Genomic DNA, 27,880 nt, shown 5'->3' with positions numbered 1-27,880 from the left:
GCATATATTTTACAAGAGACATATATACATAAAGTGTAAATAAATATATATTTTATTATAGTGTCACATATTGATTGACAATATTTACAAATCACAGTATACAATAAAACAATCAATACCCAGTCATAAATTTGACTTATGAGACACTTAACACATGTTATATACATTATTACATTTTGTAATAGAGTTTAACGGTAAAATTCATAAAATTATCATCAAAAAAAGTTAAAACGTGTTTATGCATTTAAAAGCATATATATTTGAGCAAAAAATAAAATCCGAAATGAATGTTGTTAAAAAGTATGGAAATAAGTTAAAAAGAATAAAATATATATTCTAAGTTTTAAAATAATTTCATCTAAAAATTAACGATTACATATTTAATTATCTTATAAAAAATTAATCGCAGTGACTTTTAAATCATAAAATAGACTTTTACAACTAGTATGTTATTAGTAATAATTAAGAAAATAATTTTCGTCTCATAAAACTCTTATGTAAACATTTGCTTAAACATTTTTGAATATCAGAACATTTCATTATTTCAACAAGTTTGACATCATCATTTAACATTGAGAAATTGTCAATATATTTTGAACAATTCGAACAACAATTCAAACCTAATGTCATCATATAAGGAACATTGCAAAAGAAAATGTTTTTCAGATTCAACACAATTTAAGGAACAAAATTTACAAAGTCTATTTTCTAAAGCTGTAGGCGGCCTTGTGTACCTGCCAGTCTCGATGGCTAACGGGAGCGAGCCGGCGCGGAACAAGGCTAGAGTACGTCTGTACGAGCGTGGCATAATTTGAAGAACGTATGTCTCGGCAAAATTGTTAGTTTTAAATAACCTGTACGTTCGAAGTTTGTTGCCATTTTGATGTCCACGATCATTGAATAGTTCACTTTGCCATTCGGTATTGTCTAAAACCTTTATTTTGTCCGTCACAAACTTCATAACTGTTTTCGTAGATAAAGATAGATCGTTTACGGTGTTTCGAATGTTTAATAACTCGGTAAATTTATCCACATCGCGGCACCAACCTTTGCGTCTTCTTGAGGCCCACTTCCATATTTTGAACACGTTCCGATTTTCGTCTGTTCTAGTGATTTTACACAAAAGTCTGATACATGATATACGCTGCTTATTTAAACATGAAATCCACCCCATGTCGCCCCGACTTGCGATATTGGACGTGTTTTTTCCCACAGATAAAAAGAATTTACATGCTTTGTTTTGAACTGTAAATATGTCTCTGATTTTACCAGGCGAGCTATCCTGGCTCTCTTGTTGAGATGGTGTGGCCTTGTTTGTTTGACTTGATTTTGGATAGCCTCTTGTTATCCTCTCTCTTTTTCTAAAAAAAATAAACATTTAGAGTGATTAGTTTCATGTAACTGAAAAAAATAAACATTTAGAGTGATTAGTTTCATGTAATTATTTATCTTGCTAGTTTCCGTAATCCGATTTCGTATGATTCACCTTTCTGCCCCTGCTAAAACATGTGTGTGTGATGATTAATTCATGTTTTATGAATAATAATAAAACGTTTGTGTTAAATCTGTACAAAGGATACATGATATCTTATCCTTTATATCAAGGAAGCTTTTTTTTTTAAATTATCGTAGTTTTTCATTGTCCTTTGAATAGAAAATGGTCCTGGTTGAAAGAATATTTTTTCTTTATTATTATACTATTATGCACTGTATGTACTTTTACTATCAAACGTTTAAGTACAGATATGATATTTCCTGTTATGTTACATAGTATTCAAAATTCAAAATCCGATTTGCAATGCTCAATTCCTAAGAAATTTTCACATGTCGAGTAGAATTTGTCTATTTACTTGCATGCAGGAAAACTAAGAGGGTCGATATCGTGGGCCATCCCGTTCAAATTTGGATTCATGAACGATCAATTGAGCTGTTGGGATTCTTTGCTAATATGTTGATTATAGTATTCCAAATTGCCAGTTGCTGATGCCTAGGTACTTTTATTTTGTCCCTTATTCTGTTTCTTGAGTTCTATTTTCCTTTATAAAGACGTTTTTTTGTTTTGTTTGAACCTACATCTGCAATAACTTTATAATTTCTGGTTTAGCTGAGTTGGGACTTTTTATGACATATCATCAGGGGACTTGTTGGAGAATACTGTCATTGCAATATTGGTATTATTGAAACTGTTGAGGTATAATGTTCTTTTTTTCGTAGATATATAGCCACTCGTTGTTATTGCTTGAAGCTTCAAAAACGTGTCAGATTCGTGGTAATATCGTCATCTTGCTTGCTGTGCACTTATCGGCATCTTTTTAATCAAGTAAAATCCGCTCCATTTTTTCTCTGTTTGAAAACATTCCCTCATATTTTTCAAAGAAATTACACAATGATCTTTTGAGTTTTGTTTTGAAATGCAAATTACAAGACAATATATATTAAATACAAATATATTTCTTATCTATTCTATTTTAAAAGATGAAAGTCTCTACATGTGATTTTCTGTACATATGCTGTATCTGTTTTAAGTATCCTATATGTTTCAAATACGGAGGTGTTTGTTACATATATTACACATATAAAATTCATTACCGAACTATTAAAGTCTTGTTTACAAACAAAGAATGTACAAACACAATAAGGTCGACACACAAAACCACTGAAGTGTTCAGTGAATACCGGTTTACTTTTTCCGGATAATACTTCCTTAATTCATTGCAGTAATGACAATATCAATTGATAATAATGATGAATACATATTTCTACGCCTTGGTAATACCGATTTTATTTTCGCTTCTCACAGGTAAGATGATGAATTATTTAAAGTTTTCTTATTTTGATTCCTTATGAAATAATTGGTAATGTTATTATTTTAGTGGGTGCATTGACTTTTATACTATATTAAAGTTAACGAAACCTGGTAACATGATATGGCTATTATTAAAATACGTTTAACCTGAATCTTTTAGGTCATTTAGAATTAAACTTGAAGGTTCTGTAATTATCTTTCGATTTTTGTTCTAAATCTTGAATGAAGAACGACAAACGTCATGTCAAGCATAAACCCCGGGTTACATGATATATGTAACTTAATTATTCTTTAAATTTTTAAATTTATATAAAATAACCTTGTTTATGCTGCAGTCGTTGTAAACATATTTTCATACTTGATTTAAAATGAAGTATGACAAAAATGTTTTCTGTTATTCGACTCTGTAGTTATTCAGTTGAACAAATTTTATGTGTAAAATCATTGTATCAAAATAAGGAAACATATCATTTTGTCAAAGAAAATGCATTTATTCGTAATAAAGTATTCACTATATGAATCATTTAGTCTGGACATTCTTTCCAATTACATTTGGACCAATAATTCACTTTATGTTTGCGTGCATTATCCGTCACCAGAAAGGGGTTCAAATGAAAGTATTTCCAAAATACATTTACCGTATTCATCAATGGGACGAAAAAGTTCATGATATGTTACGTATGTCATCCAGACCAATTTACGATGCATCTACGTTACCTTCAACCAGATTTGATAAACTGTTTTTCAATATGAATAATTCCGAAATTAAATACCTTGAATAAAGATTCTAAAATGTTTTTCATATTGTTGATGGCGTTTCAAAGAACAAAATATAAAAGGTTCATTATAAAGATAAAAGAAACATCTGACCTGGACAACTCAGACTGGGATCTATTTTCTTTATATTTTTTTGCCTTATCGGATATATCATCTATTCAACGTTTGCTACTATTTATTGGATTTATAATAATTAACATGAGCAACACAACGGGTGGCACATGTAGAACAAGATCTGCTTACCCTTCCGGAGCACATGAGATCATCTCCAGTTTTTGGTAGGGTTCGTTTTGCTTAGTCTTTAGTGTTTTTATGCTCTGTCTTCTGTACTATTATTTGTCCGTTTGTCTTTTTATTTTTAGCCGTCCCCTTTGTGTTATGCTTCAAACTTTCAAATATAAGGTATCGAGTACCATCGAAGAAATATAACTGTCTAAATGATCATCTAGTGCAGTGCAATTGGTACCCCGTTATTAATATTACTACCACAGGGTCGATACATTTGATTATGGACTGTTAGTCTACGAGAGTAGCATAAGTCCAGTAGCCAGTACTTCGGATCATTCAAAATGAATCAAAGGAATATTTATATATATATATCCATTGTACTTGCTCTACTGCAATGCAACAAAACGAGCACGAACTGAGTACCTTTCCGAAATAGTCGAGCTCTTTATTATGTCAGGTATTGTTGCAGGTAGAGTTGCTCTATTTTACGTTTCTGTGTTTAATTTTGTAAGAATTATTTGTGTTTTTCATCGTTATTCAAAAAGATATTGATATCTTCTCTTTCTTTTTAAAACACCTGTTTGTGTTTTTCTTAGAAATAGTCAATAGTCTAATTCGGTAGGTCACATTCGTGAAAAGGGAAGGGTATTGTAGTAACGACATAAGGAACATATCCGATATCATCTGTGAAACTCGTGATGACGTCCGTAAAATTTTCGAAGGGATGATCAAACGACATCTTTAAAAATGAAAATCAACGGAAAAAACAAATAATTCCACAAAAACTTCGTAGAAAACAACTCAAACGACTACGCAACACAAACCCAACAAAAACACGAAATATCTCAAATTCACCGGAAGGGTAAAATGTTTGACAATACTATTATAAATCTTAATGAGGTTTCGAATTGAAACAAAACTGCTGACGTGTTATTGTATGTTCCCTGATGCACATTAGCAGAGCATCATAATTGAACAACGTTTCATATCTTAATGATATAATTATGCGTTTTCCAAAAAAAGTTTGGTGTCAGAATTCCATTAAGTTTGCAAGCCTTTTTTCTTGAATGTAGTGAAGTTAATGGAGCTGTTTTTCGTTTTTTTCAAAAAAACTTATCTCAATCTACTTCATATATATATATAATGAGTAAAATGATATAATAATGTAAAACTGAATCAAATCTCTTCAAGTTATATTGTTTTTTTTTCATCAAGTTGATACTATTACTTATATTTGGCATACCCACAAGGTCATACTTATTCAAACTTATTTTAACGTCTTTTACGCTAGCGCAGGTAGCAAAACGGCAATTGATACTTATGAAATTAAACAGAAAAATATATCCAAGTAAATCGAAACATAAATATGAATGCCGATGCTTTAATCTATATTTTGACTAACTGCATGTTTGAGGAATATTTATTCGGGTAAACCTTTTATCATTCCTATTGTCATATTTTGTAGTCATGCATTCATCAGATCCTGACGACCCTTGTCCAAGTCTGGATAATAACATAGGTATATAACATTAAGTTTACTGTAACCGTATAAGAATTTCTTTATTTATCCATTGAAATAACTAATAAAATTAATAATGAAAATGCGGAATGTGCCAAAGAGACAACAACCCGACCAAAGTGCAGATATCAGCTGAAGTCCGCCATATATACATAAAGAAAGAAAGAAGGAATTTCTCAACAAACTACGTGAGCAGTTCGTTACATTTATCTAACTTCTCACAAATTTCTCACGAGAAAAACCGACCACCATCAAGAGATTACTAGTATTAACATAAGGTAACTTGAATAAAAAATGAAATACTAGTATATCCAAGACCATATGGTAAGTTATTAAAATCTAGAATTTAAAAATAAAACAACCGCTATCAATAGTAAATCACATTAGAAACACAAAGTCTCTTCCCAACTCTAGCAAAGTTCCTTATATATGTCAGGAGCACATATGCCTTACCAAACTTTATGCTAGTATCTTTAAGGACATTTTTGTTAACACGATTTATATTCCACCCTCCTTCAATCAACTGACTTAGGGGACGTACCTGATTTTTTTTGTAAAATACAATAAAAATTATACTAGCAAAAAGTACTTAATGATACATTCATTATAGGGAATTCATATCCTACCTAATGGACAAAAATCACAAATCATGAATAAAATGAAAATTTTATCGTTTTGCCACGGAATCATATATAATCTATACTTCTCTAATATTGCCCACTAAACCTTTAACAAATTCAAAACACAGATGTCGTTGTCCACATTTATCACAAATATGTCTTAAATTTCACGACCATTGTGTTGAAACATTTGCAAAATACATGTGGTGCCGTCACTATTTATTTTTGGGGTAAAATTTGTCATGCTTAAGATACTGACTTCTGTATGGGCTTTATATGTTTATAAATGAAAACTACCTCCTAGAACAAATATTTGCGTATAAATGTATTCACCACAAACAATTTTTTGTTATAGTAACACTTAAAAAATCGACATTTATTCTCACTATATCAATATTATCTTCTAATAAACAGGACATCAGAAATTGCATTAACTTTTCGCTGTTATCCCTATAGTTTTACAGTCATGTTCATTCCATATGTAACATGTGTAACACACTGACCATATAACTAAGTAGAAAAAAAAGAACATATCTGTAATGTCTATCACAATAAGTGAAAAGTGTATTGAAAGTGTATATTTTTGTCCGTGCATATCGTGCAAAATAAATATATGCATATATGGCAGCAAATTATACGGAAATATGAATGTATGAAGATGTGAGGTAGAATTCTTTATAACAATACAGTTAGCCTGTATATCCATTTGCATATATAGTGTTACAAGGTTAATTATAAATGTACTTTATCTTAGTGGCAGATATGTGTACAAACGGGTCTAGAGAAGAAGACAGCGCTGATGGAGGTAAATTCATTGACAGTGTAGTATTACGTATAAAGAAACACCAAAACAACTGTACATGTCATCTTAGTTTAAAAAATACTGAGACAAATTATACCATATTCATGTCTAAATACGACGGACGACGTAATGCGGCCCCGGAACAACAGAACTGTGGACTTGCAGTCGATGTTGACCTTGTAGATAAATCGGATACTCGATCTCTTCAGTCGATTAATTGTATCAGTGGGACTAGTATGAGGTCAATCGATTTGGGAGGAAGTGAACTGAAATTTAAATCAAGGATTATATATGGTGACTTCAATAGAGGATACTGTATGCAAATTTATAGAAGTAAGCAAGTGTTAATCTCTTTATATATTTAGTATCATAATATAAAATGAAGGTATTGGTGGTAGTTGAAATAAAATTGAGAATGGAAACGGGGAATGTGTCGAAGAGACAACAACATTAATGTTTTTAGTGATTCACCTTAAAAGTATGCTGCAAAATAGAAAAGTAAATAAAGATAACAGCAGTAAACCGTTGTTCAATAATCATAAACCAATGAAGCGAAAACAAATTTGGGTCACAATACTGAGAGGAAAAAACGGAACAACAGAAACAGTTAACTGCAATATAATCAAACGCCATCATACATAGAAATACACTTTTTGATAACAACTGCCATATTCCGTACTTGGTACATGACATTTAAAGCAAAAACACTTAAGACAGAAACATACATACATGTAAATAAATAATACAACAGTACATAGAATAACACCGTTTACCTCCCATGAATTTCATGACAGTGCACCAGGACCCCGCAATACAGTTATAAACTGTGCGCCACACGAACGTATCAACGCATCAAAAGTGATTTTTCATTGTGACGTTTATTTTATCACATTGAAAGTGTGTTTGTTATGGTGAAACTATAATTGTTTTCTTTCGGACCATGTTTTTTTCTTCTTTTTAATAAAAACTGTGTATAATAAAATAATTCCTGTGCATATAGTTGTTTTAGACTAAACATTATATGAATGGAATAGCTGATTAACATTCTCTTCTTTAACATACACATAGAAATTAAACATAGAATTAAAACAACAAAGATAAGACATAACACAATATCAAACTAGACTCACAAAAGAGACATCAGAACTAAGTACATGAATGTTGAATGTATAAATACCGAGACACGTCATATAGTAAATCGAATCAACTCTTAGCAAAACAGTTATTTTTTGGAAGAGGTCTCGTTCGGTACTTAACAGATCAGACGACGTAGATGTTAAACCATAATCTAGACGTGGTAAACATGTCGCTAGTTAGTTTAAACACTGACACATCGTATAGCTTCACCAATTCGTATTGGTGGCCATACAATGTTCTGAGTGTCATTGTTAATCTTTCCTCCTCATAGCCCTGTTGAAGCAATTTCTGCGTAAGGAGAACACTCCTGTATACATCATATGATGTGGTAGAGGGTATGTTTACTGCACAGTAATGAGAAATTTATAATTGAGAAGATAAAATCATCCCGTTTGTCATAGATTTTAATGTGAAGTCGTCCATTTGTGTCGAAATTGATGTAAAGATCAAGGTATGAAGCAGTTCTTCTAGTATCAGTAGTATCCTTAATGCCAGTTTTACTTGGGTATGTGAGATGTAAGTACTGACTGAAATACGAATTATTCAGTTATTGGACATCATCAATATATCTTAAAGAAATTAAAATGAAATAATTTTGCAAGATGCCTTTTCTTTTTGTCTTTTGGAAGTTTCTGAATTAATTCTGGTTCATACGAATACAAAAAAGAGCAGTAAGGATGCACAATAATTATGTATTGGTATACCGTTGAAATATCAATTCTCCAAAATCGATCAAATTCTTCTTTTTGATATTATCATCTTCAGTATATTTTCTGATTAAATCAGTGTGGTTCTTCACAAAAGTTATATAACCTAAAAAACAGAAATTTATATCAACGATTCCCTGATTTATAGAAAAAGCTCGGGTGAAGATGCTCTTTCAATTGAGCATAGGAAATAGTAGGATAAAGCATAGAAAAATCAGCAGTCTTTTTTTTATTTGCCATCTTGTATTGAAATCTGTTCATTTGTTAGTTGGAAACCATCAAGAACCAGTACCTTATCCCGGCCTCGTTAACATTAGTAAATAATATATTTACACAGATGTTAGTTTTTGTTAGTATTAAACATACAATTTTCCAAAAATGTTTAACCATACTTTATTGACTTGGATTTTTTACGTTTCGATGGAAATGTTTTGGTAATCCATATACAATTTACAAACATAAACATTGTTTTGATCAGTAACGCTTATTTATATTTACGTATATTGAACATAACGTTGAGGGTTTAGAATATAAGTGTTCTACAATTATATTAATTGGTACATGCCTGTATTTAAAATAGTATTCAACCTCATACTAACAGAAGGTAAGCCTCGAAACAAAAAGTAAAAAAGACATCAATTCAGTTTAAGCTTCACATGTTTTATGCAAAGTTTAATTTCGGTTCACCTGCCAAATACTCTCGGATCAACACTAGTTTTATTTTGTGTTTCGTTTAAGCAAATGAGATATCTTTCCTCATTTCGACATCCATTTTTAAAATTCATGGATTCATATTGGGTTAAACATTCAATTCTTTTTTAAGATATTAACCAGGGCACTTTTACCTTTCCGAACCCATAACTAACACCAGAAACAAAAAGAGGAACAAAAGCTTAAAAAATGTACAATGTATATCCTCTCAAACTGTCGTGATTATATAATGATGTAAGATTTGTTTTTATGCACAATTTATGGGCATGGCATTATGTTTTCTTGTCTGTGCGTCCGTTAGACCATCCGTCATTCCATCTGTCCCGCTTCTGGTTAAAGGATTTGGTCGAGGTAGTTTTTGATGAAGTTGAAGTCCAATCAACTTGAATCTTAGTATAAATGTTCCCTATGATATGATCTTTCTAATTATAATACCAAATTATAGTTTTTATCCCATTTTCACGGTCCACTGAACATAAAAATTGATTGTGGAGATGGGGTAACCGTGTTCATGTATTATGGACATAATTCTTATTGATTCCTTATTCGCTTTTTATACTTTGCCACTTTTAACAACTTGTGTGCTACTTTTATTGTCTTGTGTTTGTTTTTGGTCATAAGGGGTGAAATTTCCCTGTTCACGTATGTACCCGTTTATATCGTTCGCCTGACATCTGATACTTATTTGCTACTTATTCGTTCCTTATTTTTATACATATCATCTTGTAATGCACTTTACCCCCCCCCCCCCCCCCATTTGGTGTGTTTGGTGTTTCAAAATGTAAGAAGGTTTTTGTGGGTTTGGAATCACCCTTTAAGCGCATATGTCCCAGTTTTTCCTCATAACTTAAACCCGTTACTTGTTTTCTATTTATAACGTTATTTGTTTGGATTTTGTTTGGCCCTAGTGGCGCGTTGCGCTGGACATGGATAAACCTGGCGTCCGTCCGTGAATGTGTCCGTCTAGTCTTGTTAGCACTCGTACATGTACAATTCTTGTCAGATTTTTATAAAACGTATAATACAAGGTAATACCAGCATTATCTCGGATAAGTTCTTTAATGGTGGACGATAGAATTATTGAAAAAAAACCACTTATCCCCTTTGGTAATATTATATCTATGGGACACGTCCTCGTTGGCGCTCTCACGGGTACAATTCTTGTTAGATTTTTATAAAACTTATACTAAAGGTTTATATCAGCAATATCTCAGACAAGTTCGAAAATGGTGGATGATCGAGTTTTTGCTATAGAGTTACGCCCCTTGGAAATATAAAATATGTGCAACGCGGCGGGGGACATTGGAACTCTGTTATCTCATTTGTTTTTTGTCAAAACATGATTTATATTGATATTGTAACATATATTGATAAAATTATAATTTGGATTGTGAAAAAACAGTTTCAAACAACAATATGGAGTTACATTCATAATTTGATCGCTGACAATTAATTATCAACTTCTTTGATCAATGACCTACATTACATAAACAATGAAACCTCAATATGGTTTCAGTGTTGACGTAGTGTCTTAAAACAATATAATCACGGTAATTCAAATCCTACAAACGGTCTTGTAAACCCTGTCCATAAATCACTGGTAAGAAGACGCTAAGAAACAATAATAATACCTTACAATAAATATGGCTTCTTCGGATATGGGTCTTGGCAGAATTTAATGTTTGCTATCTATTGCAAAACATTTGTTTAAAATATCATCCAGAAGTTCACAGGATTGAGTGGTTTCTTGTAGCTATAACATTGACATGAAAACTGCTATTTCTATAAAAGGAAACCTTGAACACATAGAAAAAAGCAATAAAATTGTGAGTGGAAAGACTTTAAGTATTAAGGTCAATTTAAGACATCGTAAGTTATTTCTGATAAAGCGAATGCAGGCTAATATAAGGTTTAAAGTTTAACCACCTTCTCGATTTTGATCATGCATATCAAATCAATATATAAGAACTTATCCTTATCTATCGATGTAAACTGTCTAGTGTGTTAGGTGTTATGCGTTTGATGATTTTTTTTGCATAGTTTAGATAAGATGACAGTGTCGTTATACAAATGTTTTTCGCAGTAAATGTTTAACATATAGTTTTTTTCTTCAGATCAATCAATACAAAATTGTAGTATGAATGACCAAGAAGGAAATGCAGGTGTAAATGATGATTGGATATTATCGTACCGTACAACAAATACATCCATTGATGAGTGTAAAGTATATTGTTTACAAAGTAACGTTTGTGTAGCTGTTCATTATGAGTATAACAACAAGTATTGTTTTGTTTACAACCAGACTACACCACTTACTGGAAAAGATAATTCAACTTACTCAGAGAAGAAGTGTGTGGACACTCAAAGTTGGTAGATATGATATTCAATATACATATAAAATGTCGCGTCGAAAGTAAAAAAAAAAATTTTCATCTAAGTAAATTCTCCGATTTGCCGTTCAATGTAAAGTTAATTGGAGCCACGAAGGACTTATGATTCGCCAAAAAAGACCTTGAACATAAATTAATAACTATTTCGACAAATATGATAAACATGAGTTGCTTTCCTCTGAGTTACGTCTCCATATGTTTGTTACTCCACATTCCGTCGGTTAATGTTCAAGTTGATACGATAGCAGTCGCCGACATGTTCGACGATGAACTAATCTTATTTAATGTAATTGGTGTGTTTTTTTCAAACTCTTTAAAAATATAGTTTACATTATTTAGATATCATTTGTGACGAGTTATCTATAGAAATAAGATTTGTTTACCTCCGCCACATTCGTGATATGCCTTTCCCAAGTCAGGTGTCTGCAGTTCAATAACTCTTTTAAGTTTATGTCTGTCATATTTGAATTTCATAAATTGATTTGTTATAAATCAGGCTATCCGATTTCAAAATTGAATTGAATTGTTTCATATTTTTCATGTCGGGGTTTTTAATAAACGACCATTTTGTATTGGTTTTATTCATTATCGACTGCCTATAATTGCTTGCATCCACTTCATTTGAACGTTTGTTCATAGATGTCTCATTGGCAATCATACCTCATCTAATTATTTTCATATTTTATTATATAACGATGTACAAATAAGCGTGTATAGATTTAAGATATCAAATATCGTGACAAAAGTAATCTCCTTTGGGGTATTTTAAAATAAATTGTTATCTTTTGTTTTATAAAATGGATGAAAATAAGATTGACAAGTCTGTACCAATATATGAATTTATAAAATTTTGATTTCAATTTATTTGTTTATCAAATTTTGTATAATTCTCATTGAATTATCATTCTTTGGCAAGTGTATCCACCGAATTCACTTTAAAAAGTACATTAGGTAGAGTGATTAAATGTTTTGGTGATTGACTTGATTAAGCATGCATTCCAGAAATATATGTATTAAGTAATGTGGTATGGATTTGTATGTTTCGACAAAAGTTTACATCCATTTTTATTGACTTCGTTTTTATTTCAACACAATAGTCAAGTACTTGAAAGGCACTGACCAGTAATGTGCAAACTGGTTAAACAAAAAATACGAACATATTGTGGCTTGAATGGAGAGTTGACTCAGTGGCATTTATATCACGTCTTCTTATATCTATATATAATATATCGGCGTACATCTATAAAATAAGAAATGTGACATTTTTTCAAGGACAACTACTCTCCACCATTTGCCCCATTTTTGTTTTGAAACTGTATAAAATAAAAGCATACAGAATGCCTAAGATGTTTAAATGTTAAGTTGAAGATTGTCTTTTGGTAACATATTCGGTTGAGGTATTAGACGTCAATAGTGTTCTCATTTTACTGTTAAGCAGTTCATCGAAATATCAATGGATGTCGTGTCGTTTTTGTATATGCGCTAAATGCGCGTTTCGATTACGAAAGACTCGTCAGTGACTCCTCCAATCAACAAAAGTTAAAAGACCGAATAATGTAAGAATTTAGGGAACATTGAGAACCAAAATGTTCTTTATGTAAGCGACACATTGTTTTTGTCATTATACTTTGATCTTGTCATAATGTAAAAATACGTTAGTTGAATATATTTGATTGTCTCTTGAATGGAATAGACAACATCTTGTTCTGCAAAGTTGTCAAACCCTAGAATTATGTCTTATTTTTGTTGAAAAGTAACCGTGTTTTATCAAATTTTATGTCGAAAGTTACCTTGTTTTTGGCAGAACTCTTTAGTTGCTAATAAGCGGGGACCATAGTCGACTGCTCATTATCAAACAACTAGTGCAATGTATCTATCTTTGTATTTGGGTCTCAATTGTCATAATTTTTCAATGAAAAGGTTATTAGCGGAAGAGAAGTCAGATAGAAAATTTCGCCATAAACAAGAAAATAACTTATCGAATAATTTTGTAGATTTACTGCAACCTGGAGATTGCTGATATGTGAACTACTTTGCGCGGAGTGGGATGTGTGGTATTTACAAAAATCTGATAGAAAGGGTTAAATTGGGGATTTTTTTTAACTTTTAAATCAATAGGCATAAACAAATGATGTAAGTAATCAGTATCTTAATTTTTTTTTTAAATAATTCAAATTATTACAGAATTGCAGATAAAATGTTACCCTCCAGACCCAACGACCCAAACAAGTCAGGATACTACTCCAGAAGAGAATTTTTCAACAAAAACTGAAACAGTAACAACACCGATCAGTAACAACCCCCTGACAAATTCTAACACACACTCAACTATAATGGAAGAAAAGAAAAGTACAAAAGGTACAATTAATAAATGAATTGATAATTTATAAAGAAAATAAATCACATAAAAAAAAATCATTGTCGAATGAAATAACGTTCCAAATACTGTACGAATTATCTATTATTCATACATTTTATCTTTCGCTGTATGTTCACCTTCACCATGAAGTTTTATAAATGTATATTTCAAAGCTTATACGATTTTCTAGAGTTTGAGTTTCCTATTATGATTTTCTTGATAGAAATTTACTGCTTACAAGAAAGTTACAAAATCAAGAGCATCGAGTGGGAAAGATTGACAGTGTTATGGTCACCATAAAGGTTTTGTTTACCGGTATTGAATATATGTGGCACATATCAGTACAGTCTGTTCCAATTGCCATGATACGTCTTGATTTCTTCTAATATGGCACCACCAAATTTTAACTTAAACGAGCAATATAACGGGTGCAAATGATGAGCAATATCTATTTACTCTTATTATATCTCTATAGCAAATATATGTGATATAGACTATCCTCAAGACAAGTAATGATTTTATGAAAAGTAAATCTGAATTTTGTATCAGAAAGTCTCAGACGAGTTCGAACAACGGTGCTGATAAACGTTTTGAAAGGAGTTCGTATACCCAAACTTAAATACTTGTTATTTGTAAATTCATATGTAAAAAAAGGACTAAGATTCATACAGAACAATCTAAACACTGGGTTCCTCAGGGAAGTTACTCTGGATAATTAATTCTATGTTTAACGTTATGAATGTTAAGAAAAGTAAATACACTTTTTCAGACAAAAAATCCGACCTGTATGTTTATATCGGAGCCGGAGCTGGTGGAATACTCATGATATTGTTGATTGTATGCATTATTGTGTGTATAAGGTAATTCTTCCTATTAACAATACGAATTAATCCATTCAGAAATTTATTTTTAATCGTTGAATGCCGTTCTCTGATATGATGTATGACTTAAGGTCTTGAACGGAAACGCTTTTGTTCTCCTTATATTTGATAATATATATTGGATCTGATTTGAACTTACCATATAAGTATTAGAAAAAAAATGATTCGCCGAAACAATATTTTTTTTATTGGTTATCAAGAACAAAGGGTTTATAATTAGAGTTTAGGTTGAATGACAGGTGAAAAATAAGACTGAAAATTATACCCGGATTAAATTTTCTGTAGTATTATCTAGCATAGCATGTTAAAATGTGTAACTGACATTTAGTTAATGTAATGTAAATCATTTGAAAGTATTTTTAAGTTTTTTTTTACTGTTAATTAAAAGTGAATTGGATAAAAAAACTATAAGTTGCACTTTTATTAATGAAGATTTGTCAATGAGATGGATCTTTTTTTTTTCGTGTAATAGGGAGCTTTTTTGTGTGTAATAGATCCTCTTCGTATATTTTTTCTGTTCTTCTCAAATCTGATCAAATGATCCAAATAGGACAAAATATAAGTTGAATACGTTTTACTACACAAAGACCAAACATAATAAATCCATAGCACATACCAAATGAATGTTCAGTAGATCTTCATCCTAGTTTAAGTAGGTGGGATATTGCATCAGTGTAGTGATATTGTCAGGTTATAACATGGCATTTTTCATATCCCATGTATTATCAGCCCTAGGTTCAATATCAGCCCAAGAAGGCTCGAGGGCTGATATTGACCGAGTGCTGATAATACCGTGGCATCAGATATGAATAATGACATGTTATGATCTTTTTATCATATACTTCAACAATGGAGAAAAATAACAGATTCGTGTTTTGATCCAAAAAGAAGTTCAAAGAGTGAAAAGTTCACGGACGTCGGACCCCAAATTTAGTACGTTCGATATGAAATCTTTCTATCATATGCCTCAAAAGAGAAAAACAATGTTTAAGTATATGGATGAATCGACAAAAAAATAATTAAATAATATACATAATGAGCACTGTCGGAAAAGTCAACTTTTTGTTTAACAAAGTAACTTTCTAAATTAATATGCTTAAAAATGCATTTAATTGAACTCTTTTTTTTTCTTTTTTATTATTTTACATAATATCGCCGGAATGCCATGCGATAACGTTACGGAAAGGCATGTGATAATTTTTCATATCAGCCCGCTAAACACCATTTCGGAAAAATATGGAATTAACGTAATTGCAATGCTGTTATCATACTGTAAAACTTATATGTTATTTGCTATAAGTATATGATAAACGTTGATTTGTCCTTGCTGTAGTCTATCCTTCAATTGGGTCAGTCTGTTTTCTATGTTGCGGTACTTTAACTTGTGTTTTCCCCTGTGGTGTACTGGATGAGTCGAATTTCTGTTTCAGCCTGTGTATTCTGAAGCTTCTATAAGAGGTTCGGACGAACCTTGTATAAGGGCATACAATACAGTTTTGATCCCATATTAATATTTTGCTAACAATTTGCATATAGGCTATTTTTTTGTCTGATTAAATCAATATGGAATTAAAAAAATATACCTTCATGTGCTACTTTTTGAGTGAAATGAGGTTGAAATGTTATATAATTGCTCAAAATTCAGATTTATGGACGCATTTTTCCATTCGACATATATACATAACTTTTTTTGTTTTAAATGATAAACACAAGCTGTTTTTATTAAATTATTTGTAAATTCTGTTTTATATAAATGTCCTTTAAACTTGTGCAATTTCTCTTTTCAAATAACTCATATTTATCAAATGTTCATGCATGTACGTGTCTGGAGGCCAATACAACAAACCTTGAATCTATACCAGTGTCAATACAGAAGCAGACAGTTAATAACACTATACTAATATAAAAACATACAGGAACAAATTTACTGTCAAATTTTAGAAAGACACCTTATTATTACTAAACCAACAACCCAATAATTATCAAAAATAAAAAGTTGGCTAGATGAGAATACCTTATTTTTAAAATTTGGATAAATGGGAAGACACCTCAACAACCATGCAAACTATTAAACAACTTGTCAATCTATTTTAACATGCAATCTGTTTCGGAACACATTTCTGTGTTAATTAACTAAGCCTTACATGTTTTATTCAATTCAACTAAAAATTTAAACACATAGTTACCCATGTTCGAATATTGTAATTGAATTGTGATATGTATATCATTGTCTAAAATGGTTTGTTCTATAGCATAAGAGGAACGGTAAGTTAATATCAATACTCTGTATCGTTAGTGGAAGCTCTCTCATATTGAAATTATAAAAATAATATATATTGCTCCGCTTATTATTTAAAATATATTGAATAGAAGGATTTGCAAATTTCTAACTATTTTTCGTCTTTTTTGAAAGGAAAAGGGTTAACCAGACACCACCAAAAGAGTCCAAAAATGATTCAACGAAACAATTTTGCAGAGAAGACAGAGATTCCGATAATGACTATGGTGGATTAAAAGACAATATTTTGTACGTTTCATCCGAACCAAACGAGGTTTTAGAAGACGGAAACTATAATACTGTAGACCTGGAACAAACTCGGAAAGTTGATCAAGAAAATACCTTTGATGGGAATTATAGTACTGTTGATGGGATATGTAACATAATTGGGAGTGATAGTTCTCTAAGCAAATCAAAGCCAGTTATTAACCCGAAACCAAAGACAAGTTTGAAAAGTGGATCAGTCGACGAGACAATACATTTATCTACAATGGACAATGGTAACAATGAATATGCCGTTGTGGATAAGGGAAGAAATTCAGATGATGTTAAACACACAAATCCTGAGCATGGGAATGATACAGAATATGCGGTCGTAAACAAAGTAAGGAGAAGCAGTAATAACAATTAAAGGAACATGAGACGGATCGATTAAATATATGCAATTGTATACAAAACAAATAAAAGACAAGTTTATAATTAAACACAACAATTAAAATATATTTAAGAAATAATTCATGGGGCTTGAATATATCGTGATTCTACCACGTGTTGGCCTTTTATGCAAAATATTCCACCCTGAGCGATAGCGAGGGGTAAAATATCGGCATAAAGGGACAACCCGTGGTAAAATACGATATATTCAAGCCCCCATGAATTATTTCGATTCTAATAGGACAAATACGGCAATTATTTGGGATCGAAGCGCTTTAGGTGGAGGCAAATATTTGCCGTTCCCATTAATAAACGCACGATTAAATTGACGTAAAAGAACGAAGAAAACTGAGTAAGTGACATGCTTAAACTATTTACAATAACGTATTTAGATAGTTTTGGATTAATGTAAATGATACTTTAAATATATATGTCTTCAATGTATAAAAATATATGGCTTATAACACATTTTAGCATCGTTTGTTCATGTTTCCTTTTTGTGATGATTTTCGGTTTCACAAGCGTGTATTTTCCCGTAAAATGCTTATATTCTTACGAAGCTCATTCATAAAAATGCATATGACGTGGGAGTACGATCGGAACAGCCCAGACAATATATTCATATTTTACCACGGGTGTGTACTCAAAGCGTTTGAAGGACGTCATGTTAGAATTATATATATAAACGTATATGACATTTTGCAAAAAAACTTCAGGTGAATATAGAAAACCATAATGTTTGTGCTAAAAATGCTTTATATTTATATATATTTTATGTATTAGATTATTAAAAATGATGCAATATTATTAAATTCATCCTAGAGACATAACATAGGAAAATTACCAGAAAATATACATATACATATTGGTCTTATTGAAATCTGTGGAAATTCTCAAGTGAATGTAGGGGTAGTTCAGGATTTTAGTGTATGTTTAAACTCTTTGTTAGAAGTTCAGGGCATATCAATGTTGAAAATATACCGCAAACCCCGATATTTTGAACTTTGAAAAAAATAATAGTGCAAAAGAACTTCTAGGATATAATGTTTTTCAAAACTTCATAGTAAAGTGGTACAGTTTTAGCCATAGAGGGATTTTCTATGGGAAATTGTATTGTCGATATACACAGAAATACAACCTATAACATTTATAATATTTAACTTCATATATAAAGGCAACAGTAGTATACCGCTGTTCGATTGAAAGAAAACAAATCCGGGTTACAAACTTAAACTGAGGGAAGCACATCAACTATAAGAGGAAAACAACGAAAACAGCAGAAACATTAAAGTGCAACAAAACAACGAACGACAATGCAACATACAAATAAACGACTATAATATAACAACTGCCATTTTCCTGACTTGGTACAGGATAGTGTAGCGACACATCTACGAGATGAAATATAGAGATAATTACTGGTAACCAGAACGTAAACAAAATTAATTATCTATGAATATTATATATATCTCTCCAAAAGAGGCTTGGTTTGAGAAACAGCTGTATTCACAAAGATCAACAAATAAAGGAAGTAAACGTCATTGCATTTTCAGTAAAGTCAAATTATATTATCATTAAAGCTCTTCGTTACCACTAAGGGGTAGGACATGGTGGACGAATTCTCAAAACCTACTTGGAATTTATCTTATTGCTTTCGTAGTGATTGTGATAGGCTAGATTTTCATGAAGCCATTCGTTGTCATCTACCATGCGGTTCTATTCGTTAACAATACATACTATAGACGCTGGAATCGGAATGTGCAGTTATGAACTGTAAGATATGTATGGTTAAGAATTAACATCTTAGCATATACAAATTTTGTGAGGAATCAAATTAGAAATTATCTATACCCGCCAACAAAAAAAATGTTCTATTCAATTAAATATTGCACATCCCTATATTATTAGTTACATAGTGTGCTAGTGACCTAATACGGTATATATGGGGTCAGTAAATTCCATATGAGGTGAGAGCGAAGCTCGAATCCCCATATGGAATTTACTGACCCCATATATACTGTATTACGCCACTAGCACACTATGTAACGAATTTATCTTACCGACTATCTTAACGTGTAAAATTTAGACTAGTGACCTATCAAAGTGAGCAAGTGTTCAATACAGTTAGCATTAACATGATTAAGAAACTACTTCCTTTGATCCTACAAAAAACAGATGCCAACAATGACAACTTGTTAGATTTAAATGTGTTTTATGAATTTATTTCACTTTATCATCACTTTCTTCGTCTGTTGAAACCTTTAAGATTTTTTCTCAGTACTGTTTTGTTTTTCTAAAGGGACGTAACACCACTACTTACCGTGTATGAAATAAGCCCCGCCTCCTTATTACTTTATATGGAATATAAAGGGAAGCAACTCCACTACTAACCGTGTATGAAATAAGCCCCGCCTCCCAACCTACCTAATATTAAATATACACGGTTTCCACGAGGACGCTTTTAACCAATCATATTCCTTGAAATGTATAGGAGGTAAGATAAATTTTCATATCTTAGTTTCAAATCCAAATACATATTATCATGATCCATATTCTCACCAGTCTGTTTATAGCTAAGACATTCTATCAAAGATTTTTTATACAATTTAATTATTTCGAATTCATCAAAGATACCAGACCTATAAAATAAAATTTTACACTTACCACTTTCGGTCACCAATGACGAAAAAGGGAAGGAACGGTAATAAGTTTCAAATATGACGTCCCTTTGTGCGTTGAGGCTTTGGCTAACTCGGCTGTGTATTTTTATGTGCTGGATTAGGTTGTTTTATGTAATGTATACTTTTTTTATTCTGTAGTGAGTCACCACTTCGGTTTTATCATGTATATCTATTATATAGCAATTTTATAAAATTTACTGTTTGCAAAAGTATGAATTATTCTAAATAAAAAGGATGTTCTTACGAAGACGTGTTTCTGTACTTGTTTATCCCAAATTCATGTATTTAGTTTACATGTTTAATGTTATATTTGTAATTCTCATCGGATTTTGTCAAATGTGTTGACGTCTTTTTTATTTTATTTAGGTGTTACGGATAGAAAAATTAATCACCGCCTTTATTAATTATATTAAATTTTGTACGATTATTTACGTTTGAAGTTGGATTCATAACAAACTGGACATATATATATTACAGTTAATTGCTATTAATAAGTATTGTAATATGCATTTTGTTTAAATTAATTATCAGTATTTAGTTCTGATATAATCTTAAATCAATCCTAATTCTATCTCACTTTGATTGTTTTTCATATGTGACGTCATGCTGTTTCTAAATTTCATAAATTCAAATGTGGCATAACATTTGTACCTTTTCGCCATCGTATGTGACGTCACATTTTTGTAATTACGTTGACGCCTGGACTGATTCGGGTGTGTCTTTTCTGTGTTAAACTTTAATAGCATTATGCATTCGGGTTTAGTTTTCTGTAATTAGTTAATACTTCAGTTTCATTATGTATATCTCTTTCATATTCATTTGTTAAAATTTACTGTTTGCAATAGCATGAATTGTTCTATATAATAAGGATGTTCTTATCCCGGGCATAAAAACAATGCCGTATTTGGCGAAACCTTTTCAACTTTTGATCTCCAGTGCTGTACAACTTTGTACTTTTTTCGATCTTTTATATCTGGGCGTCACTTGTAAGTCCTGTGTGGACAAGGCGCGTTTTTGGCGTATTGAATTTTAAACCTGATGCTTTTTGTTATCTATTAATCATGTTTTTCTTTGTCTAATATGTTCTCCTATTTATTTGTATTGTAGTCCTGTAATATTATGTTGTCATTTCAATGTTATATTTAACTTTGCCATTAAAGTGCGAGGTTTGGCATGCCACAAAACCAGGTTCAACCCACCACTTTTATTCCCCTTTAAAAGTGTCCTGTACCAAGTCAGGAAGATGGCCATTGTTATATTATTGTTCGTTTCTGTGTGTGTTGCATTTTAACGTTGAGTCGTTTGTGTTTTCTCTTATTTTTGAGATATTGAGATAAGACGTGGCACGGTACTTGTCTATCCCAAATTCATGTATTTGGTTTTCATGTTATATTTGTTATTCTCGTGGTGTTTTGTCTGATGCTTGGTCCGTTTCTGTGTGTGTTACGTTTCGGTGTTATGTCGTTGTTCTCCTCTTATATTTAATGCGTTTCCCTCGGTTTTAGTTTGTTACCCCGATTTTGTTTTTTGTCCATGGATTTATGAGTTTTGAACAGCGGTATACTACTGTTGCCTTTACTTATCCCAGGCAGAAAACCCTAGCCGTATTGGGCACAACTTTTTGGAACTTTTGGTCCTCAGTGCTCTTCAATTTTGTACTTGTTTTGGCTTTCGAACTTTTTTCATCTGGGGATCACTGGTTAGTCTTGTGTGGACAAAGCGCACGTCTGGCGTATTAAATTTTAAACCTGGTACCTTTAGTTAGCTATTATTTATTATTATATTATATTATATTATTGTTCTCCTCTTATATTTGAGGCGTTTCCCTCCTTTTTAGTTTTTAACCCGGATTTGCTTTTTTCTCAATCGATTTATGAGTTTCGAACAGCTGTACTACTGTTGCTTTTATTTGAATTAAATATAATATTTGTTGGTATTTATACATAACCATTTAATTCAAAATGTGCCCGAAGATGCAAAAGATATAATCAAACTCATAATCCAATGACAAACTGACAAACGCTTCCTCATAAAACACCACAAGAAAACAAATTTATAAAAAGTACAATATGAAATATTAAATATCCTTCTCCCCTTGTGACATCATTCGTATTATTCTTATACATAATGGAAATAAGTGATATCAACTTATGAAGCATCACGTAATATCGGAGAGGGTAAAAAGTAAAATCACAATAATACTGAACTCCGAGGAATATTCAAAACGGAAAGTCCCTAATCAAATGGCAAAATCAAATGATAAAACATATCAAACGAATGAACAACAACTGTCATATTCCTGACTTGGTACAGGCATTTTCAAATGTAGAAAATGGTGGATTGAACCTGGTTTTATAAACCTCTCACTTGTACGACAGTCGCATCAAATTCCATTATATTGACATCGATGCGTGAACAAAATGTCACAAATAGGGGTAAAAAATCAACACGAACTAAACCCATAATTGAAGGTGATATCAGGTGCTCCGGAAGTGTAAGTATATCCGGCTCCACATGTGGCACCCGTCGTCTTGCTTATGTTATTCAAAAGCCGGTAAATAGTCTAATTTGGTAGGTCACATTCGTGAAAAGGGAAAGGTATTGTAGTTACGACATATTTAAAGGAACTTATCCGATATCATCTGTATATTCCATAACGGTCAACCAAATCGTGATGGCGTCCGTAAAATTTACGAATTGAACATTTCAACTTCACCATTTGAAACAATTGATTTACACTTGAAGTAACCGGTATCGTGATTTATATGGTTAAAAAAAAATTGTTCTGCTCTTAATCTTTAAAGCTTCAACTTTAAGTTTATTGCAATAGCAGTCTTTTAAAACACATATCACCAGAAGATTCCTGTCTACAAACAAACAGAGGAAATATCATAACAGTTTGAATAACCCGAAAATATGGTTCATTAGCCGCCGTAAAAAATGCAAAAGTATTTAACTGATGTTCAAATCTCAGATATATAAAAAAAAAACAAACCACCAAGTATATGACATAATCCAAGAGGAGCGAGAACGAATTGGTCAACTGAGTAACTATTTCCTGTATCCATCAATCGTTTGAAGTCACATTAAATAAAAATTTCACATTCAGTAACTTTTGTCTTATACCTACAAGTTGGTAGAAGTAGATTTACGAAAATATATTATCGACATTTTACGTTGATTGTTTGAAAATACTGGATATTGCTTCTGATAAAATGGTTTTATTAGCCAAAAATACGATAGATCAAATGTCTTCTTGATCTATTTTTACTTTTTGCACACATACATAAAGATCGCATAAAAAAACCGAACTGTTGAGTATGTAACGTATCGGTTCACTGGAGATTACTTCCTCAATCGTATGGCGTTATAACACCATTACTATTCATGAAGATTAAGATGTCCTTCTGTACTTTGGAAATAATTCTATTTTTTGTTATTGCTAAAGGTAAGATGTTTTTGTTTCTGAATTCAATTTGTTAAAGTAAATTTATGAAGTAATTTGTTTAAGATGTATCTTCTTTCATAATAAAATATTGTTCACACTAAAGATAAAATGATGATTTGGTGAAGGGTTTTGTTAGTTCGATTGTCAATGTTATGATCTGAACCATGTTTTTAATGTATTTATCATTAATAGTGAGTAGACTGTTATACCTACCTACCTACCTAGTCCTTATTATGCCCGGGGGCACATAGGGCAAGGACTAGATCTTTCCACTCATCTCTGTTCTGTGCTTTCTTTTCTATTACACCCCAGTTGATTCCATGTTCTTTCATTTCAGCTTCAACTGTTCTTCTCCAAGTTGTTTTGGGGCGTCGTCCTTTCTTCCTTTTCCCCTCAGGTGTCCATCTTAGGGCTACTCTGGTCAAGTCCTCTGCTGGTCTTCTAAGAACATGGTCAATCCATCTCCATCTTTTCTGCTTCAATAAAGTCTCCATGTTGTTGGATCCTGTTGTTTCATGGAGGTCTTTGTTTGTGATCTTACGCGGCCAGAATATCCTTAATATCTTTCTAAGGCAACCGTTGTGAAAACTGGAGAGCTTGTTGATGTCTTTTTCTGTCATTCTCCAGCATTCCGCCCCATATAGTAGCACTGCTAGTACACAACTGTTATATAATCTAATTTTGGTGTTCTTACTAATGTTGCTTGTCTTCCAGATGTGTCTTATTTTTAAAAATGCAGTTCTTGTAGACTGTTATACCTGACTAATATCGTTGAACATTTCTACATTTAGATTTTCGTGCTAGATTAAAAATAATGTATGACACAAGGATGATGCTCTTAATATACACTGATACTGATATTTAGCTGAGTAAAAAGCAAAGAAAAAATATCGACGTTGAAGGAAAATTCAAAACGGAAAGGTCAAAAACTACAACATATTGAACGAACATATCAGAAGTAACGTTCGTAATCTTGCATAATGTATAATAGCAGTAATATTGTATTAAAGGGGAAAACAGTATTTATTCGTGATATAGTAATAAAATCAAATCTGATAAAACAAAACAGTCGTGTATATCAAACATGCAAACACTTGGTACAAGTATTTACCGAAGCAAGCTTCACCTATCACACAATTTATGACAATCAGCAGTATTCAGTAGTAAATGCAATTCTTTTGTTTTCCTTTTTGTGATATAACTCCTTAGATATTAAGCCATATCTACATTCTTGGCTTTTAAAATGTTTGGGTGTTAGCATCAATGATGAAAGTAAGTAGAAAGGCTGATCTGACACACGAACATTTTATAAAAAAATGCATACATTTGTGGTCAATGAATCTAAACCTATGCTGGTTGGAGGTTAATCCCAGAGATTGCGGATATTAGACAAATGTTATATATATATATCTATTTAATGTACTGTTATTTGTCTCTTGTAATGATGTTACTCCTTTGATGACAGGAGTTTACTAAAAAAATTGCCAATGAATCAAACTGAAATAATTGAACTCTGTCTTCAGTTATTTTTTTTTAATATAAATAACGAAAGCAGATAAATATGAAATACGACGGAATTTATATCAGACACAAATCTATATGACAGATTAAAACGAGTTCTTTAATATCTCAATCTTCTTTCTGTTTTAATATCGATCAGTAGATTAACAAAACATATATACACAGGTCTGGACAATAAAACCAGTACCGGAAAACATTTGACTCTTAACTGATGGGCTTATAGTCTGTGTTTTGTTGTAAAGGGGATAAATACGAATATATTGTTATTATCTTTAACTTCAAAACAAGAGAATATCCCAATTAAGATTCATAGAAATGGTAATAAAAGAAGATTTATCATGTTTTTTTAGTATGAGGAGTTCCTATACCTGAACAGATCAATTTGGTTCTAGAACATGGATTGCATCTTTGGGCTAATAAACAAAATCACCGTAAAATTAAGATTTTCAATTTTGCAACGGTTTTACTCTCCATACTGATCATATTTTCATACCCTAGCCCACGCTGGTTTGACTATAATGAAAGAAGTTCAGAGATATTTTTCCAGTTATATTTTGATATTTAGGGTTGGGCAATTAGAACGTCTAACCAATTTTAGTGTGAATGGTTTTGTCTCTTGTTGGACTTGATTGACTTTCTCAACATGCACATTTATCAAAACGTTTTTGATGAGATCGTGCCACTTCAACAGGAAAAAACTTAGTTTGAAAATTTAGATTCATCTTATAAGTTTCTTCCCAGATTAAAATTGATTTCATATAATATAAGAAAACAACCTGACTTTGGTTAAAAGTACTCCGAAGTTTAAACAGAGATACTTAAAAAAATATTACCCAAAGGAAAACACAATTAGTAGTAATAGTCTTATGAAAGCAACCGTAAAATAAAAATATTAAACACCATTTACGAATGTTCTCGTAGATAATTTTTAAATATGGTTCTCATGTTAGTTTGAAAGTGTTATACATATATAACAACTCGTCTAAACATATATATACAACTCGTCTAAACATCAACCCAACAATGTTAGATCTGTAAATTTGCTTTCGCAAATTTTCTGTTCTTCCCTCTCCGGGATTCAAACCCATGCTGCTGAGATATCGTGACACCAAATCAACTGCACTGTAACCGGCGCGCTAGACCACACGACCACCTTGGCTTCATAAAATGAAGCTTTCGGTTGCCGGATGTTCCCTTTCCACGTCAGTTTTAATCTAGAGTCGTACTACAGTACATGATATATAAGGCATGACGATATTATTTTAACAGATCAGCTAAATTATCTATAGTAAATGATCCTACAAATTAATGTAAGATACAATCATAGAAATAATTATATTTATAAGTTCGTCTGAACCAGTGACAACTCTACAACAGATGTATCCATCGGATCAACGGCAGTGATGATGATACATGGCTGTGTACATACTGTATATACAACTCGTCTAAACATCAACCCAACAATGTTAGATCTGTAAATTTACTTTCGCAAATTTTTTATTCTTCCCTCGCCAGGATTCGAACCCATGCTGCTGAGATATCGGGACACCAAATCGCCTGCACTGTACCCGGCGCACTAGACCACACGACCACCTTGGCTTCACAAAATGAAGCTTTCGGTTGCCGGGTGTTACCTTTCGACGTCAGTTTTAACCTAGCGTCGTACTACAGTACATGATATATAAGGCATGAAGATATTATATTTACAGATTAGAAAAATTATCTATAGTAAAGGATCCTACAAATTAATGTAAGATACAGTCACAGAAATAATTATATTTATAAGTTAGTCTGAACCAGTGACAATTCTACAACAGATTTATCCATCGGATCACCAACAGTGATGGTGACACATTACTGTGTACATTCTGTATATACAACCCGTCTAAACATCAACTCAACAATGTTAGATCTGTAAATTCGCTTTCATATATTTCGTTCTTCCCTCGCCGGGATTCGAACCCATGCTGCTGAGATATCTTGACACCAAATCGCCTGCACTTTAACCGCCGCGCTAGACCACAAGACCACATGGGCTTTATAAAATGAAGCTTTCGGTGGCCGGGTGTTACCTTTCCACGTCCACGATGTTGGAACATCACAGCATGACAAGACACAATTGAAATGATTTAAAAAAACGAATGAACATACCTGAACGAAATAATTGATCCATGAGACAATGTAAATACAACATTAATACAGCCAGGGGGTAAGACGTATAACAATACTAGAAAGACTATAACTATAACCTTGCAAACAATTACGCCAATTAAAATAAAGTACCCAGATAAATATTAATTATAAGGTAAGGTATACACGGAGTACGGTAATCTATTTAAAATACAAATAAAGAATTTACGA

The 27,880-nt window shown here is 31.9% G+C and overlaps 1 protein-coding gene and 1 long non-coding RNA gene across 2 annotated transcripts; both read left to right on the top strand.

Moving 5' to 3' along the window:
* The first annotated feature begins 2,717 nt into the window (after nt 1-2,717).
* LOC139493178 (uncharacterized) lies at nt 2,718-7,056 on the top strand. The gene is made up of 3 exons (XR_011656934.1): nt 2,718-2,800; nt 5,277-5,330; nt 6,705-7,056. It is a non-coding gene; the product is annotated as an uncharacterized lncRNA (long non-coding RNA).
* A 4,371-nt stretch (nt 7,057-11,427) lies between these two features.
* LOC139493177 (uncharacterized) lies at nt 11,428-17,978 on the top strand. The gene is made up of 4 exons (XM_071281361.1): nt 11,428-11,673; nt 13,882-14,055; nt 14,826-14,916; nt 17,351-17,978. Exons 1-4 carry the CDS (start codon nt 11,445-11,447, stop codon nt 17,844-17,846), a joined length of 990 nt encoding a protein of 329 aa, XP_071137462.1. The 5' UTR covers nt 11,428-11,444; the 3' UTR covers nt 17,847-17,978.
* The last annotated feature ends 9,902 nt before the right edge of the window (nt 17,979-27,880 follow it).

The sequence above is a fragment of the Mytilus edulis genome, chromosome 10, assembly GCF_963676685.1.
Source record: "Mytilus edulis chromosome 10, xbMytEdul2.2, whole genome shotgun sequence".
Taxonomy (NCBI): Eukaryota; Metazoa; Mollusca; class Bivalvia; order Mytilida; family Mytilidae; genus Mytilus; species Mytilus edulis.
This window is presented reverse-complemented; position numbering and strand designations above follow the sequence as displayed.

Coding starts and splice junctions, on each gene's coding strand:
- LOC139493177 (XM_071281361.1), top strand. CDS start 11,445: ATGAATGACCAAGAAGGAAATGCAGGTGTAAATGATGATTGGATATTA. Junction 11,674..13,881: donor GAAGTGTGTGGACACTCAAA/GTTGGTAGATAT, acceptor AAATTATTACAG/AATTGCAGATAAAATGTTAC. Junction 14,056..14,825: donor AGAAAAGAAAAGTACAAAAG/GTACAATTAATA, acceptor ACACTTTTTCAG/ACAAAAAATCCGACCTGTAT.